The following is a 15,818-nucleotide window of genomic DNA, read 5'->3' as shown; positions in this document are numbered from 1 at the left end:
TAAAATTTTTCTCTTTGCTCTCACTTGAGAATAAATAGAATTCATTTTAGTTCTTACTATAAGTCAGAAACATTACCACATTTCAATTAAAGAATAGTTAGATTTCAGTGATCCAAAGATTCCTTAGCCCTTATTTCTACTAATTAGAAAGTAATGTTGCTAATGAAACTTTTGGAGGTATCCTAGGTAGAGCATACCTCATGCCCTCAAAAAAAGGAGAGTTTGGCTAAGCGTGGTAGCTTGTGCCTGTAATCCCAGCACTTTGGGAGGCCAAGGTGGGTGGATCACCAGGTCAGGAGTTTGAGACCAGCCTGGCCAACATGGTGAAACCCGTCTCTACTAAACATACAAAAAATTAGCCGGGTATGGTGGTGTGCATCTGTAATCCCAGCTACTTGGGAAGCTGAGGCAGGAGAATCTCTTGAACCCGGGAGGCGGAGCTTGCAGTGAGCCGAGATCACGCCATTACACTCCAGCCTGGGCCACAGGGCGAGACTCTGTCTCAAAAAAAAAAAAAAAAAAAAAAGGACAGTTTGTTACTTTCTTTCAAGTGAGGGTACTTGAAATTATTTCTTTTTCTAAAGGTTTAATCTTCTAAGAATTAGGAAACTTCTGAGAGTATCTAAACATATAACAGTGAATTCGTTTTGTGAAGCTCATACCCCACCTCATTTATTTATTGTGTTCCTTTATATACTGAGCTTTCTTTCACAAAAGATTTTTCTTAAACAAAGGATATGCTAAGAATAGAAAGCTGACAATTGCTCCCATTATGCAAATGTGAGGAAAATTCCTCCTCTCCTGGGGGCTGTGGCTCCCCCCTGTAATCCCAGCACTTTGGGAGGTGGAGGCGGGTGGATCACAAGGTCAGGAGTTTGAGACCAGCCTGACCAACATGGTGAAACCCCGTCTCTACTAAAATACAAAAATTACCCAGCGTTGGCTGGGCGCGGTGGCTCACGCCTGTAATCCTAGCACTTTGGGAGGCCAAGGTGGGTGGATCACCTGAGGTCAGAAGTTCAAGACCAGCCTGGACGACATGGTGAAACCCCATCTCTACTAAAAATACAAAAAATTAGCTAGGCGTGGTGGCGGCGTAGTCCCAAGTAGCGGTGTAATCCCAGCTACTTGGGGGGCTGAGGCAGGAGAATCGCTTGAACCTGAGAGGCGGAGGTTGCAGTGAGCTGAGATCGCACCACTGCACTCCAACCTGGGCCTGTGACAGAGTGAGACTCTGTCTCAAAAAAAAAAAAAATTACCCAACTGTGGTGGCGCGTGCCTGTAATCCCAGCTACTCGGGGCTGAGGCAGGAGAATCGCTTGAACCTGGGAGGCGTAGGTTGCAGTGAGCCGAGATTGCGTCACTGCACTCCAGCCTGGTGACAGAGCGAGACAGAAAAAAGAAAAATTCCTCCTCTGGGTACTCACAAAGAGAACACTAAGATGCGATGCACAATGTCTTTAACAGTATTTCTGACACAAACACAATAAGCCTCTTGGGACTGAGGCTTGTCATTTTCTTAATATAAACTGAGGGTATTACTCAAAGCCAGTTCGTTAAATACAATTTGATGAAGGTCCAAGAAATGCACTCTGAGGATGCACATGACCTTGTGGAGGTCCAGCTTAACCCAAGGGTAGAATTTAGATATTGAGAAGTATAAAAGAATTGTCTTCTTATGATACAGCTTTTGATTAAAACAGGACACTGGATAGTTTCAGATTAGATTATCTAACAGCACGCAGAGTGTCCTTAGGGAAGATCCGTACAGTTAATGTGACAGTGTGACAGTCGAGGTAAGTTGATAGGTTCTTAAAATCATAGAAAGCACTTAACAAGGGCTCCTACCTAATGTGGCAGCCCCACCACCATAGCAAGAAATTCTACGCTAGTCTTCATTTTAAGAAATCACTATTATATGTTCACTGATGCCCCCCTCCCCTCTCAAATATAGCACAAAATTATATATACTCGGCTGGGCGCGGTGGCTCACGCCTGTAATCCCAGCACTTTGCGAGGCCGAGGCGGGCGGATCACGAGGTCAGGAGATCGAGACCATCCTGGCTAACACGGTGAAACCCCGTCTCTACTAAAAATACAAAAAATTAGCCGGGCGAGGTGGCGGGCACCTGTAGTCCCAGCTACTCAAAAGGCTGAGGTAGGAGAATGGCGTGAACCCCGGGGGGCGGAGCCTGCAGTGAGCCGAGATCGCGCCACTGCACTCCAACCTGGGCGATAGCGAGACTCCGTCTCAAAAAAAAAAAAAAAAAAAAAAAAAAAAATATATATATATATATATATATACACACACACACTCATCTGGAAATAAGATACTTATCTATTAAGATACTTTATTTAAAAAATTAAATAATAAAGATTAACAAAGTTCTATAAGGGCCATTCAGTTGCAAATTTGAACTTTAGAACTCAGGTTTTCTAATTCCTCGCCCAGTGTTACTTCCACTGTTTAGGTCTTTTTATTGAAGTATGATACACCTACAGAAAAGTGGTAAATGTAAAGTAGATTTAGAGATTCAAGAAAAAAATTAAAAAGTAGTAAATGTCCAGCTCCATGAATTGTTACAAAGTCTCCAGATCAAGAAAGAGAACACTCCAAGTCTAATTCATAGAATTATGAAGTACAATGGTGACTGCCAGAGGTTGGGAGGCGGGGGCAGGAAGAATGGGGAGTTAGTGTTTAATGGATGCATTGTTTTCTTTGGGAAGATAAAAAAGTTCTGGAGCCGGATAGGGGTGATACAACAATGTGGATGGACTTAATGCCACTGACCTGTACACAGAAAAGTGGTTGAAATGGTCAGTTTTTTGTATGTTTTGCCACAATAAAATAGAACATTCCCACACCGACAAAAGCTGCTCTTCTACTTCCAGCCACTACCCACTTCTACCTGCCCCCAGGATTGACCACTATCCTGACTCAGTTGAAAATTGTTTACACTTAAAGATGCTTAGCAATCCTGCATTCTGACCCTTTAGTTTTATTACTTAGAGAAAAAAGCACAAGATTGTTTGCCTAAGATCATAGTTTGTGTCCCAGGTCAAAATGGATTGAATGGGAAATTAACTGTTTCTTGAACCTGTGGTAGATAACATGTCCATTTTATTTAGTGATAGCAACTAACAGATGTATAATTTATGCAGTTCTTGAACATGCCCTGCTGGGAGGCAGTGAGACGCTGGTATGTGAGTGTGGGCAGAGCAACAGGTAACTAGTGCACAAGGCCGGCAGCTCCAGTCCTCTCAGCCAGGTCGCCGAACCCTGTGCCTGGAGCACTTTGCCAGGCTGACGTTTTACACTAAGAAAAGCTTACTGGGCAGGTGCTGTGGCCCTCACCTGTAGTCTCAGCACTTCGGGTGGCCAAGGCGGGCAGGTCGCTTGAGCTGAGGAGTTTGAGATCAGTCTGGGCAACATCGTGAAACCCCATCTCTACAAAAAATACAAGAATTAGCCAGGTGTGGTGGTGGGTGCCTATAGTCCCAGCTACCCAAGAGGCTGAGGTGGGAGGATGGCTTGAGCCCGGGAGGTGGAGGTTGCAGTAAGCTGAAATTGCGCCATTGCACTAAGCCTGGATGACAGAGCCAGACCCTGTCTCAAAGAAAAAAAAAAAGAAAAGAGAAAAGCTTAATGGCTTGTGTTTATTCACTTTTGTGTGTGTGTCTTCTTTTTTTTTTTTTTTTTTTTTGAGACCAAGTCTCCAACTCTCAAACTGTCACCCAGGCTGGAGTGCAATGGTGTGCGATCATGGCTTACTGCAGCCTCCACCTCCCGGGTTCCAGTGATTCTCCTGCCTCAGTGTCCCAAGTAGCTGGGATTACAGGCACACGCCACCCCATCGCTACTAAAAATATAAAAAATTAGCCAGGCATAGTGGCATATGCCTGTAGTCCCAGCTACTCAGGAGGCTGAGGCAGGAGAATTGCTTGAACCTAGGAGACAGAGGTTGCAGTGAGCCAAGATCGCACCACTGCACTCCAGAGCGAGACTATCTCAAAAAATAAAAATAAAAAAAAAAATTAGCCAGGCATGGTGGCATGTAGTTCCAGCTCCTCGGGAGGCTGAGGTAGAAGGATCTCTTGTGCCGAGGAGGTCAAGTCTGTTGTGGTTGTTCCACTCACTCCTGCCTGGGCGACAGAGCAAGACCCTGGGGGGAAGAAAAAGCTTGTTTTGTTTGCCTCTGCAGTTTGTCACTAAAAATATTATTAAACATAATGTATGCATGCAAGTTACTGGGTTAAGTGTTAAAATTCTGGGTTGGTTTTTTTTTCTCTACATCCAGTCTCATGAGAAATTCTAAGAGTTCTAAGTTACATACTTGTCATTGCTAATGTGTCTTGAAATGAGCTGAAGGGGAATTGGCACCAAAATCAAGATTGAGTGTTAGCTAAATGATTAAGAAAGAATATACTGAGCTTAGAGTGCTTTGTGCTTTTATTTTAGAGCAGATACTGCTCCTTCTCTCCTGGCCAGGTTCAGTATTATTTCTTCCGTCCTAGCCAGCCTCACACCAACACTAAGCATTGCTTAAGTATTTGCCATATTTAAGCTGGAAAGGAAATGTGTTTCTTCGCCTTTGGAAAGATCGAAGTGCTGATTTTCATTCTTGTTGATGGTGTTTAGTATTTGCTGCAGCTGTACACAAATTCCTCAAACTTCATGAGCATAAATTGTTTGCCTTTAGCTTTCTCAAGTTTGGAATCTGCTTCTTAGCCTCATTTCTCAACATTGAAATTTGTATAAACCTTAACAGCACCAGTCTGGAAGTCAGTTATACTCATTTAGTCAAACAGCCATTATTAAGAACCTATTATGTAGATGAATATGGTCTTTATCTTTATTTTGAGACTCAGTCTCACTCTGTCGCCCAGGCTGGAGTGCAGTGGCATGATCTCTGCTCACTACAACCTCCACCTCCAGGGCTTGAGCAATTCTCGTGCCTCAGCCTCCCGAGTAGCTGGGACTACAGGTGCATACCATGTCGCCCAGGCTGGATTGCAGTGGCATGATCTCTGCTCACTACAACCTCCACCTCCAGGGCTTGAGCAATTCTCGTGCCTCAGCCTCCCGAGTAGCTGGGACTACAGGTGCATACCATAACGCCCGGCTAATTTTTGTATTTGTAGTAGAGACGGGGTTTCACCATGTTCCCCAGGTTGGTCTCGAACTCCTGACCTCAGGTGATCTGTCCACCTTGGCCTCCCAAAGTGCTGGGATTACAAGCATGAGCCATCGCGCCCGGCATGGTCTTTAAAGCTCCAATGAAAAATCATTTTTCTCTCTTACTTAGAATGGTACCAAACCACCACTGGATGCAGATGTAAATTTGGAAGCAATTGCTGGTGACCTTCGCTGTGATTGCTATACGTAAGTATTTAAATCTTAAGTCAATTCACTCTCTGGGGTTCAATTTCCTCATCTATAAAATGAGGGGTGATGACGCTCACCTCAGCAGATTGTTGGGAGGATTAAATGAGGTACCCCATGAAGCACATAAAGTGTCTGGCATCTCCCTTCTTAGAGAAGAGACTGCACGTTTGGAGGCCCTGAAGGAATTCCTGGGAACAGGGGAGTCCTTTCATATGTTGACTCTTGGTACTTAACCTACCCTAACCAGCACTGCTGTCCTTTACAAATTGTACTGGTGCATCAGCATTTAAAAGAGACTAATCTACAAGTGCCACATTTTGCAGCCCTCGGGATGCATTTTCACTGCACGTCTTTTCACCTCCACATAGCCGTAGTAACATCAGGAAATCTGACATTTCTGCCTTCATCCTTTCTATGTTTGTGGTTGTTACAGTTATTAGTTTTTCTTCATATGTTTTGAAGTAAATTTGTTTGTTAACTTTCCCAATTTGGGGACACAGAGGGAGGAAATGAAACTCAAGTTTAACTAACAGAGACAATGCCCCCTCCGGCTTTTTGTTTTGTTTCTTTTTTTTCTTTTTTTTTTCCATACAGGGTTTCCCTCTTTCACCCAGGCTGGAGTACAGTGGCATGATCATGGCTCACTGTAGCCTTGACTTCCTGGATAGCTGGGACTACAGGTGCATGCTACCATCCCCAGCTAATTTTTTTAAAAAAATTTTGTAGTTTTGGGGTCTCGCCATATTGCCCAGGCTTGTCATGAACTCCTGAGCTTAAGTAGTCCCTCATGCCTCAGCCTCCCAAAGTGCTGGGATTACAGTGAGCCACCACACCCGGCCCTTTTTTTTCCCCTGTTATGTCCTTCCAATGTAGCAGTGATTCTCAGTGAAGAGAAACTGATCAGAGTCTCAGGCAGGGGTGGTGAGGGGCAGATGTAAATGCTCCTACCTCCCCTTAAATAGGATGTGCCTCACCCCCTAATTAGGAATCAAATCCATACCAGTCTTTATTTAAATGATGTGGCCAGGCACAGTGGCTCACGCCTGTAATCCCAGCACTTTGGAGGCTGAGGTGGGCAGATCACTTGAGGTCAGAAATTTGAGACCAACCTGGCCAACATGGTGAAACCTTGTCTCTACTAAAACTACAAAAATTAGCCGGGCATGGTAGTGCACACCTGTAATCGCAGCTACTAGGGAGGCCGAGACAGGAAAATTGCTTGAACCCAGCAGGTGGAGGTTGCAGTAAGCTGAGATCGTGTCACTGCACTCCAGGCTGGGCAACAGAGTGAGACTCCATCTCAAAAAATAAAAATAAATAAAATTAAAAATAAAGAAATGGCCTTATGCTTAGGAGACTACTACTTGAGTAGTTTACTGCTTTAAGGGCGGGAGCAGTGGCTCACACCTGTAATCCTAGCCCTTTGGGAGGCCAAGGCAGGCAGATTGTTTGAGGCCAGGAGTTCAAGACCAGCCTGGGCAACATAGTGAGACCCCGTCTCTACAAAAAAAATAATAATAATACAGCTTTAAGTGCTCAAATCTGAAAAGATTTTCGGTGAGTAACAGGTGATTTTGGTGGCGGAACTTGCCCTGGGCTAAATCTTTTGGATATACCAAGTAGGCTATCAGTCTGTGAAGGGGTTAGGGCTAAAGTTGAATGGTGTACATTTTGGATTTTCATGCCACTATAATTACAGTTTGAGAGACACTACACCACTACAGTCTATAGCTATCTGTTTGTGTTAGTTAATGGTGTTTCCACCAATGTTAGATTTCATAGTATGGGAAGGAATGAATACCCCAGCAGGTATGTGATTATTAAATAATGTTATAACCCTAACATTTAGCCAACAAAACACCAGATTCAGTTAAAAATTTAAGCTCTGTGGGTCTTTACTTTTATATAGTATGTGTCTGAGGCAGGAGAATCACTCATACCTGGGACGCAGAGGTTGCGGTGAGCCAAGATCACGCCACTGCACTGCAGCCTAGGTGACAGAGCAAGACTCCATCTCAAAAAAAAAAAAAAATTTATATAGTATGGGGATTATCAACATTATATAATAAGTTTAATGTCCAGAGATGAGGTTTTTTTAAAAAATTTATTTTTCATTTTCATCTTTTCTTTCCAAGACTTGTGAATCATAGAAGTGAGGTTTTTATCCCCAAATTCAAACTCTTTCTCATATAATCTCTAAGAATCCTGTTACAGCTGTAATGTAGTGAAACTCCAGTCAACATGAGTGTCTTTCATTGAACTCAGAACTGTGCTGACTCAGCATATTATTACATGAACTAATTAAATAAGTGAAGGCCTGTTTGTATTTGTCATATTTTAAGTAACTTATGATGTGTTCATTCAGTTTTAACTTGAATCAGGTGCATTAAAGACTTTCCAGGGTTTATATTTTTCCCTTCTGAACTTGGAGCCACAAGTGACTTTTTGGGGGGTTTTCTTGAGACAAGGTCTCACTCTGTCACCCAGACTCACTATAGCCTTTGCCTCCCAGGCTCAAGCAATTCTGCCATCTCAGCTTCCCAAAGTGCTGGAATTACAGGCATGACCCACTGCGCCCAGCCCATAAATGACTTTTTTATAAGCTTACTTTAGACATTATGTAATACATGAATATGCTAGTCAGCACTTTAGCCCTTTATGCATTGTATTGTTTCCTCCATAATTTCCTTTCTTCTTGAGTTTAATTTTTTTTGTTTTTGGTTTTTAATTGGGACAGAGTCTCACTCTGTCACCCAGGCTGGAGTGCAGTGGTGCAATCTTGGCTCACTGCAGCCTCCACCTCCCAGGCTCAAGTGATCCTCCCACCTAAGCCTCCCCAGTGCCTGGGACTACAGGCGCATGCCACCATGCCCAGCTAATTTTTTTGTAGTTTTGTAGATATGGCATTTCTCCATATTGCTGAGACTAGTCTCAAACTCCTGTTCCAGTGATCCACCCACCTCGGCCTCCCAAAGTGCTGGGATTATAGGCGTGAGCCACTGCACCTGGCCTAGAAATATCTTATATAAAAGCTAAGAGCTCTTTTCTATTGATTGATAATCAATTTATTTCTCATCTTTATTGGTCACTTTCTCTCCTGATTATTTAATATATGACTTATATGAAAATTGTTTTCCGGGTTTTTTTCTGGGATTTTGCAGTATCTAAGAATAAGTAAATAATACTATTTTATTGTAGGGGCGCAGATCTCTCTGCTTTGGTACGAGAAGCTTCTATCTGTGCCCTGAGACAAGAAATGGCAAGACAGAAGAGTGGAAATGAAAAAGGTACAATTCTCTCCAGAATCTCTCAATTCTAATTATGATACTTAAAACCACTGTTGCCCTGGAAAATGACCATTTTCTAGTGTCTATTTATCTATGATATTAAAGCTAACGTTTTTCTAATAAGACTGTTAGAAGCTGTTCTGAAATATTAGGTAACCTCTGTTGCTGACAATTATAATAATAGCAAAGTTATTTAGTACCTCTCTAATAAAGAGTACTGTCCCTATAGGCAAATGGATCCATTCGCTGTCTTCATCATGAGTCTGGGCTGCTTATCAATTCTGGAAAAACGTATTCTTTTGCTAAGGTGATATCTACTTGCCTGTTAAAATGCAGCCTAAATTGGAGAGCTTAGAAAATACACAAGAGAAGTGAAATTTGGAATAACTTTCCATATGTTGAGACTTTCCTTTCAAAATATAAAATCTGCGTATTGTGTTATGTGATGCTTTGGGGCCATCTCAAAAGCTTTGCACCATCCTTCACATTTGACAGTGTCTTTAATGTTATTATTTGAGTGCATATGGGGGAAAAATTGTCTGCTGGGTGTGGTGATTCACATCTGTAATCCCAGCACTTTGGGAAGCTGTGGCAGGAGGATTGCTTGAGCCCAGGAGTTTGAGAGCAGCCTGCGCAACAAACCAAGATGCCATCTCTATAAAAAATTTAAAAATTAGACTGGCATGGTGGTGCATGCCTATAGTCCTAACTACTTGGGAGGGTGAGGCCCAGGAGTTCGAGGCTGCAATGAGCTATGATTGCACCACTGCACTCCACCCTGAGTGACAGAGCAAAACCCTGTCTCTATTTTTATTTTGTTATTTATTTATTTATTTATTTATTTATTTATTTGAGACAGAGTCTCGCTCTCACCCAGGCTGGGGTGCAGTGGCGCGATCTTGGCTCACTGCAAGCTCCGCCTTTCGGGTTCACGCCATTCTCCTGCCTCAGCCTCCCAAGTAGCTGGGACTACAGGCGCCGGCCACCACACCTGACTAATTTTTTTTTTTGTATTTTTAGTAGAGACGGGGTTTCACCCTGTTAGCCAGGATGGTCTCGATCTCCTGACTTCGTGAGCCGCCTGCCTCGGCCTCCCAAAGTGCTGGGATTACAGGTGTGAGCCACTGCGCCTGGCCTCCCTGTCTGTATTTTTATTTATTTATTTATTTATTTATTTATTTATTTTCAAAACTTGAATCTTGCTCTGTTGCCCAGGCTGGAGTGCAGTGCCGCGATCTCGGCTCACTGCAACCTCCATCTCCTGGTTCAAGCAATTCTCCTGCCTCAGCTTCTCGAGTAGCTGGGACTACAGGCGTGTGCCACCACACCCACTTATTTTTTTTTGTATTTTTAGTAGAGACGGGATTTCACCATATTGGTCAGGCTGGTCTCGAACTCCTGATCTCATGATCCGCCCACCTCGGCCTCCCAAAGTGCTGGGATTACAAGCCTGAGCCACCACGCCCGACCTAAAGCTCCCTTCTAAACCAGTGCTGAGATATATTATATATAAAATATTCTATGATATTGTGGCTCCATAAGATCTCATTGTGTGTTGCATACTCTTAAATATTAATACTATGGAATCCTACTTTCTATTCCCAGTTAAATTTATTTGAATTATCTGAATAATTCTGGCTCTTCTTCATAAGCATCACCATTAAGTTAATGCAAAGAGGCCTACAAAAAGTTACCAGCTTATGAGTGGCAGGTCTCTTTGGGTGGTTTTGGATTAAAATCTGATGAGCAGAATATATCTGGCTAGAATACTGTTCTGAAAAAGAATAGAGCCCATCTCATCACTGATCTTTTTAGTGGACCCCTTGAAAGTTTTGAAATCTTTCAAAGGAAGTTAAGTTCTAAGTCAGTTACCATACGATACTGAGATGTGTATATTTGTGCATTTGCTCCGTAGGTGAACTCAAGGTTAGTCATAAGCATTTTGAAGAAGCTTTCAAGAAAGTAAGATCATCTGTATCAAAAAAGGTAAGCAATGCTGTTAAATGCATAGAGAAAGGAAACTAGAATTTTAGACCAGTAGATATGACCTCATGAATTAAACTCTTTTTTTTTTTTTTTGAGACGGAGTCTCGCTCTGTCGCCCAGGCTGGAGTGCAGTGGCGTCATCTCGGCTCACTGCAAGCTCCGCCTCCCGGGTTCACGCCATTCTTCTGCCTCAGCCTCCCGAGTATCTGGGACTACAGGCGCCCGCCACTACGCCCGGCTAATTTTTTTGTATTTTTAGTAGAGACGGGGTTTCACTGTGTTATCCAGGATGGTCTCGATCTCCTGACCTCGTGATCCGCCCGCCTCTGCCTCCCAAAGTGCTGGGATTACAGGCGTGAGCCACCGCACCCGGCTGAATTAAACTCTTTTACAGATTGTTTTGTATACTACTTCTACTTCCTAAAAAGAAATTACATGGTTCATTTTGATCTGAAAACAAGCAAAATAATTGCCTTTGTGAGAATGCTCTTGAGAGATTTTAATTTTATATGTTTCTTAGGGACTGGAACACAGTTTTCCTAACTAGATTCTCTAACAACTTTATTCAGAAAGAGAATGACCTCTTCTGCCTCCACAATCTCAGATTTTTTTTTTTTTTTTCTCTTTTTGAGACAGAGTCTCGCTCTGTCACCCAGTCTAGAGTGTAGTGGCATGATCTCGGCTCACTGCAACCTCTGCCTCCTGGGTTCAAGCGATTCTTCTGCCTCAGCCTCCTGAGTAGCTGGGACTATAGGTGCGCACCACCACGCCTGGCTAATTTTTTGTATTTTTAGTAGAGACAGGGTTTCACCATATTGGCGAGGCTGGTCTCAAACTCTTGACCTCGTGATCCACCCGCCTTGGCCTCCCAAAGTGCTGGGATTACAGGCATGAGCCACTGCGCCTGGCCCACAATCTCAGAATTTTAATCATCTAATTCAAGTATTATTTGACCTACTCTACCCTTTTTGATAAATGGCTTTGTATTTCTTGGAGCTAGACTGTACCCAAACTAAGCCATAGGGACTTACCCATACATTTCAGGGAAATAAAAACATCTTCACCATAGGTGGGAGAAGGGTTAAAAAAAAAATCACTCTGGAGCTGGGCACAGTGGCTTATGCCTGTTATCTCAGCTACTCAGGAGGCAGAGGTGGAAGAATGGCTTGAGCCCAGGAGTTAAAGATCAGCCTGGGCAACATGGTGAGACCCCGTCTCTACAAAAAAATTAAAACTTAGCCAGGCATGGTGTCATGCACCTGTAGTCCCAGCTACTTAGGAGACCGAGGCAGAAGGATTACTTGAGCCCAGGAGGTTGAGGCTACACTGAGCCATGATCACACCATTGTACTCCAGCCTCGGTTACAGAACAAAACCTTGTCTCAAAAACAAACGAATAAACACAGAAGAAAAAACACACTTCAAGTGTTTCTTTGGGATGAATACACAGGAGTGGAATTGCCACCCAACATTTAAAATGTTAATTTGCCAGACGTGGTGGCTCACATCTGTAATCCCAGCACTTTGGGAGGCTGAGGCGGGCAGATCACGAAGTCAGGAGTTCAAGACCAGCCTGGCCAATATAGTGAAATCTCGTCTCTACTAAAAATACAAAAATTAGCTGGGCGTGGTGGTGCGCACCTGTAGTCACAGCTACTGCGCACCTGTAGTCCCAGCTACTCAGGAGGCTGAGGCAGAAGAATCGCTTGAACCTGGGAGGCAGAGGTTGCAGTGAGCCAAGATTGCACCACTGCACTCCAGCCTGGGCGACAGATCGAGACTCCGTCTCAAAAAAAAAAACATTTTTTTTAATTTGACCACAGTGAGATTCTACTACACACCTACCACAATGACTAAAATTTAAAATATTGGCAACACTAAATGGTGGCAAGGATGTGAAACAGCTGGAACTCTTTTTATTTATTTATTTATTTTTTTTTTTGAGACAGAGTTTCGCTCTTGTTGCCCAGGCTGGAATGCAATGGCACAATCGCAGCTCACCACAACCTCTGCCTCCTGAGTTCAAGCTATTCTCCTGCCTCAGCCTCCTGAGTAGCTGGGATTACAGGCATGTGCCACCACACCCGGCTAATTTTTTGTATTTTTAGTAGAGACAGGGTTTCTCCATGTTGGTCAGCCTGGTCTCCAACTCCCAACCTCAGGTGATTGGCCCGCCTCAGCCTCCCAAAGTGCTGGGTTACAGGCCTGAGCCACCACGCCTGGCCTGGAACTCTTATACATTGTTGCTGAAAATGTAGATACAACCACACTGGAAAACATTCTGGCAATTTCTTTTTTTTGAGACAGAGTCTTGCTCTGTCGCAGTGGCGCGATCTCGGCTCACTGCAAGCTCCGCCTCCCAGGTTCACGCCATTCTCCTGCCTCAGCCTCCCGAGTAGCTGGGACTACAGGCGCCCGCCACCACGCCCAGCTAATTTTTTTGTATTTTTGTAGAGACAGGGTTTCACCATGTTAGCCAGGATGGTCTCGATCTCCTGACCTCGTGATCCACCCATCTCAGCCTCCCAAAGTGCTGGGATTACAGATGTGAGCCACCGCGCCCGGCCCATTCTGGCAGTTTCTTATGAATGTTAATATAGTGTAAGAAGCTTCTATTTTCCCGGCCTGGCACAGTGGCTCACGCCTGTAATCCCAGCACTTTGAGAGGCCGAGGTGGGTGGATCACGAGGTCAGGAGTTTGAGACCATCCTGGCCGACATGGTGAAACCCCATCTCTACTAAAATGCAAAAAATTTTTTGGGCGTAGTGGTGCGCACCTGTAGTTCCAGCTACTCAGGAGGCCGAGGCAGGGGAATCCCTTGAACCCAGGAGGCAGAGATTGCAGTGAGCCGAGATTGCACTGCTGCATTCCAGCCTGGGCGACAGAGTGAGACTCCGTTTCAAAAAACAAAAAAAGAAGTTTCTGCTTTTGCCTCCTTTCCATCTGGATTCAGTGTAGTTTAGAATTGTGCTTTCTTCACTAATTAGATAGACATAAGACTCTTGACCTGATTTTTTAGGAAAACTTGAGTCAACGATTGTGAATGTCATGGAGTCCCCTGTGGAAGGGAGCATGTATAGATTAGGATTTAGATGCAGGAAGGTAAAATATCACCTCTCTTTAACAGTAAGTTAGTCAGCAAGAGCTACTATGACAAAGTACCACAGACTGGGTGGCTTAAAAAGTGGAAAATTTATTTTCTCACAGTTCTGGAGAGTGTTGGGCAGGGTTGGTTCTTCTGGAGCCTTTGTCCTCACTGATGGCTGTCTTCTCCCAGCGCCTGCATGTGCTTTTCCCTCTGCGCGCATGCTCTTCCCTCCTGTGCCCTAATCCCCTCTTTTTGTAAGGAGAGCAGTCATATTGGATAAGAGTCTACCTGTATGACCTCATTTTAATCCAGTCTCCTCTATAAAGACCCTCTCTCCAGTTATAATCACATTCTGAGGTCCTGCGGGTGCGGACTGCAGCATGTGAATTTTGGGGGGCACCATTCAGCCCAAAACAAGCAGTGACGGGCTCTGTATTCTGTGTTCTCCCACCTTTCAGGATCAAATCATGTATGAACGTTTGCAGGAGTCCCTCAGCCGGTGACGTCTCCAGCAGCCGGCTTAGAGGAGCTAGCCCATCAAGCCGGCAGAGAATCCCCCACACGCTCTGAAGGACCCGCTTTCAGCTGGACACAGGCGCGGCCTCATGTAAACATTTTATTTTCAAATGAATGAGGCCAAGCTGAAGCTGAAGATTCTTCCCATCTGGCCAGCCTTGTGTGAAAATGCCTTCTTCCTCTTTAAGAAAAAGGACAATTTTTAAACTGCTGAAATAAAATGACTGTTACATTTTTCAAATAAAACTTACTTTGAACTATTTTGACTATACAGAAAAGTTACAGAGATCTCCTCCCCCGCCTTCCACAACCATCTAGGAATAAGTGCCAACCTGATGCCCTATCACTCCCAAATACTGTCATGTGTATTTCCTACACTTGAAGATATTCTCCTACATAACCCGCCATCAAAGTCAGGGAATTAATACATTGATATATCACTGCCATCTAATCCTCCTCCATTCAAGTTCCTCTAGTTGTCCTGATAATGTCCTTTAAAACAGGTCCCTAACCCCCAGGTTGGAGACAGGTACCTATCTGTCTCCTGTTAGGAACCAGGACGCACAGTGGGAGGTTAGTGGTGGGCGAGCGAGCATTACTGCCTTAGCTCCACCTCCTGTTAGATCAGTGGCAGCATTAGACTTTCATAGAAGCGTGAACCCTGTTGTGAACTGTGCACTTGAGGGACCTAGGTTGTACCCTCCTTATGAGAATCTTATGCCTGATGATCTGAGGTGGAACAGTTTCTTCCTGAAACCACCTCCCCTGACCCTGTCTGTGGAAAAATTATCTTCCACGAAACCAGTGCCTGAGCCAAAAAGGTTGGGGACCACTGCTTTAAAAGGAGGCCACTGCAGTTAGTTGCTACATTCTTTAATCTCTTTTAAGTGTGGAACGCTTCTTCAGGTTTGACTTTTGACACTTGTGAAGGTTTCAGGCCAGTTACTTTGTAAAATGCCTTGAGTGTGGATGTGTCTGATGTTTTCCTTGTGATTAGACTCAAGTTATGCATCTTTGGCAGATTACAAAGTGACACTGTGCGCTTGTCATGTGGCATGCAATTTCAGTTTGTCCTGTTACTCATGATGTTCACTGTGATCACTTGAGGTAGTTCTTCCAGGTTTCTCACACTACAAAGTTACTCTTTACTCTTTTTTTTCACTTTGTAATGTATGTGTATTTTATGGGAAGTTACTTTGAAACTCATAAAGTCCATTCCTCATCAAAGTCAAGTATTACTATTTTTAATATATTATCCATTATTATCATTATGATATTCAAACTGTCCCAGATTTGACTCTCCTTTGGCCTCTATATGTTTGATGAGTCCCTAGGCAATACTTTGTGAAGGGCTTGATTTTTGTTGTGTTTAATCTCAACTCATCATTTACAGTGTTGCTCACAATATATCCTGAAGTTATATATAGATGGGTCTGGTTACCTACTTTTCTTTCTTCTTAAATTTTTACTTCACCTCATTCTACAAAAATTTTTAGGCTACTTTTAAGAATGTGGGCCAGTCATAGTGGCACATGCCTGTAATCCTAGCATGTT

At 43.7% G+C, this 15,818-nt stretch overlaps 1 protein-coding gene across 3 annotated transcripts in view; it reads left to right on the top strand.

Moving 5' to 3' along the window:
• NVL (nuclear VCP like) overlaps positions 1 to 14,524 on the top strand; it is a 103,325-nt gene extending 88,801 nt beyond the window's left edge. For all 3 annotated transcript variants that reach the window (XM_019030929.4, XM_055372251.2, XM_055372246.2), the window contains 4 exons: positions 5,307 to 5,383; positions 8,585 to 8,673; positions 10,589 to 10,659; positions 14,207 to 14,524. In XM_019030929.4, the coding sequence (XP_018886474.3) occupies positions 5,307 to 5,383; positions 8,585 to 8,673; positions 10,589 to 10,659; positions 14,207 to 14,251 (282 nt within the window). In that variant the 3' untranslated portion in view covers positions 14,252 to 14,524. The remainder of the gene's footprint in view (positions 1 to 5,306; positions 5,384 to 8,584; positions 8,674 to 10,588; positions 10,660 to 14,206) is intronic.
• Positions 14,525 to 15,818: the final 1,294 nt, after the last annotated feature.

Source organism: Gorilla gorilla, chromosome 1 (assembly GCF_029281585.2).
Source record: "Gorilla gorilla gorilla isolate KB3781 chromosome 1, NHGRI_mGorGor1-v2.1_pri, whole genome shotgun sequence".
Taxonomy (NCBI): domain Eukaryota; kingdom Metazoa; phylum Chordata; class Mammalia; order Primates; family Hominidae; genus Gorilla; species Gorilla gorilla.
Note: the sequence above shows the minus strand (reverse complement) of the source record. Positions and strands in the feature narration are given on the sequence as shown.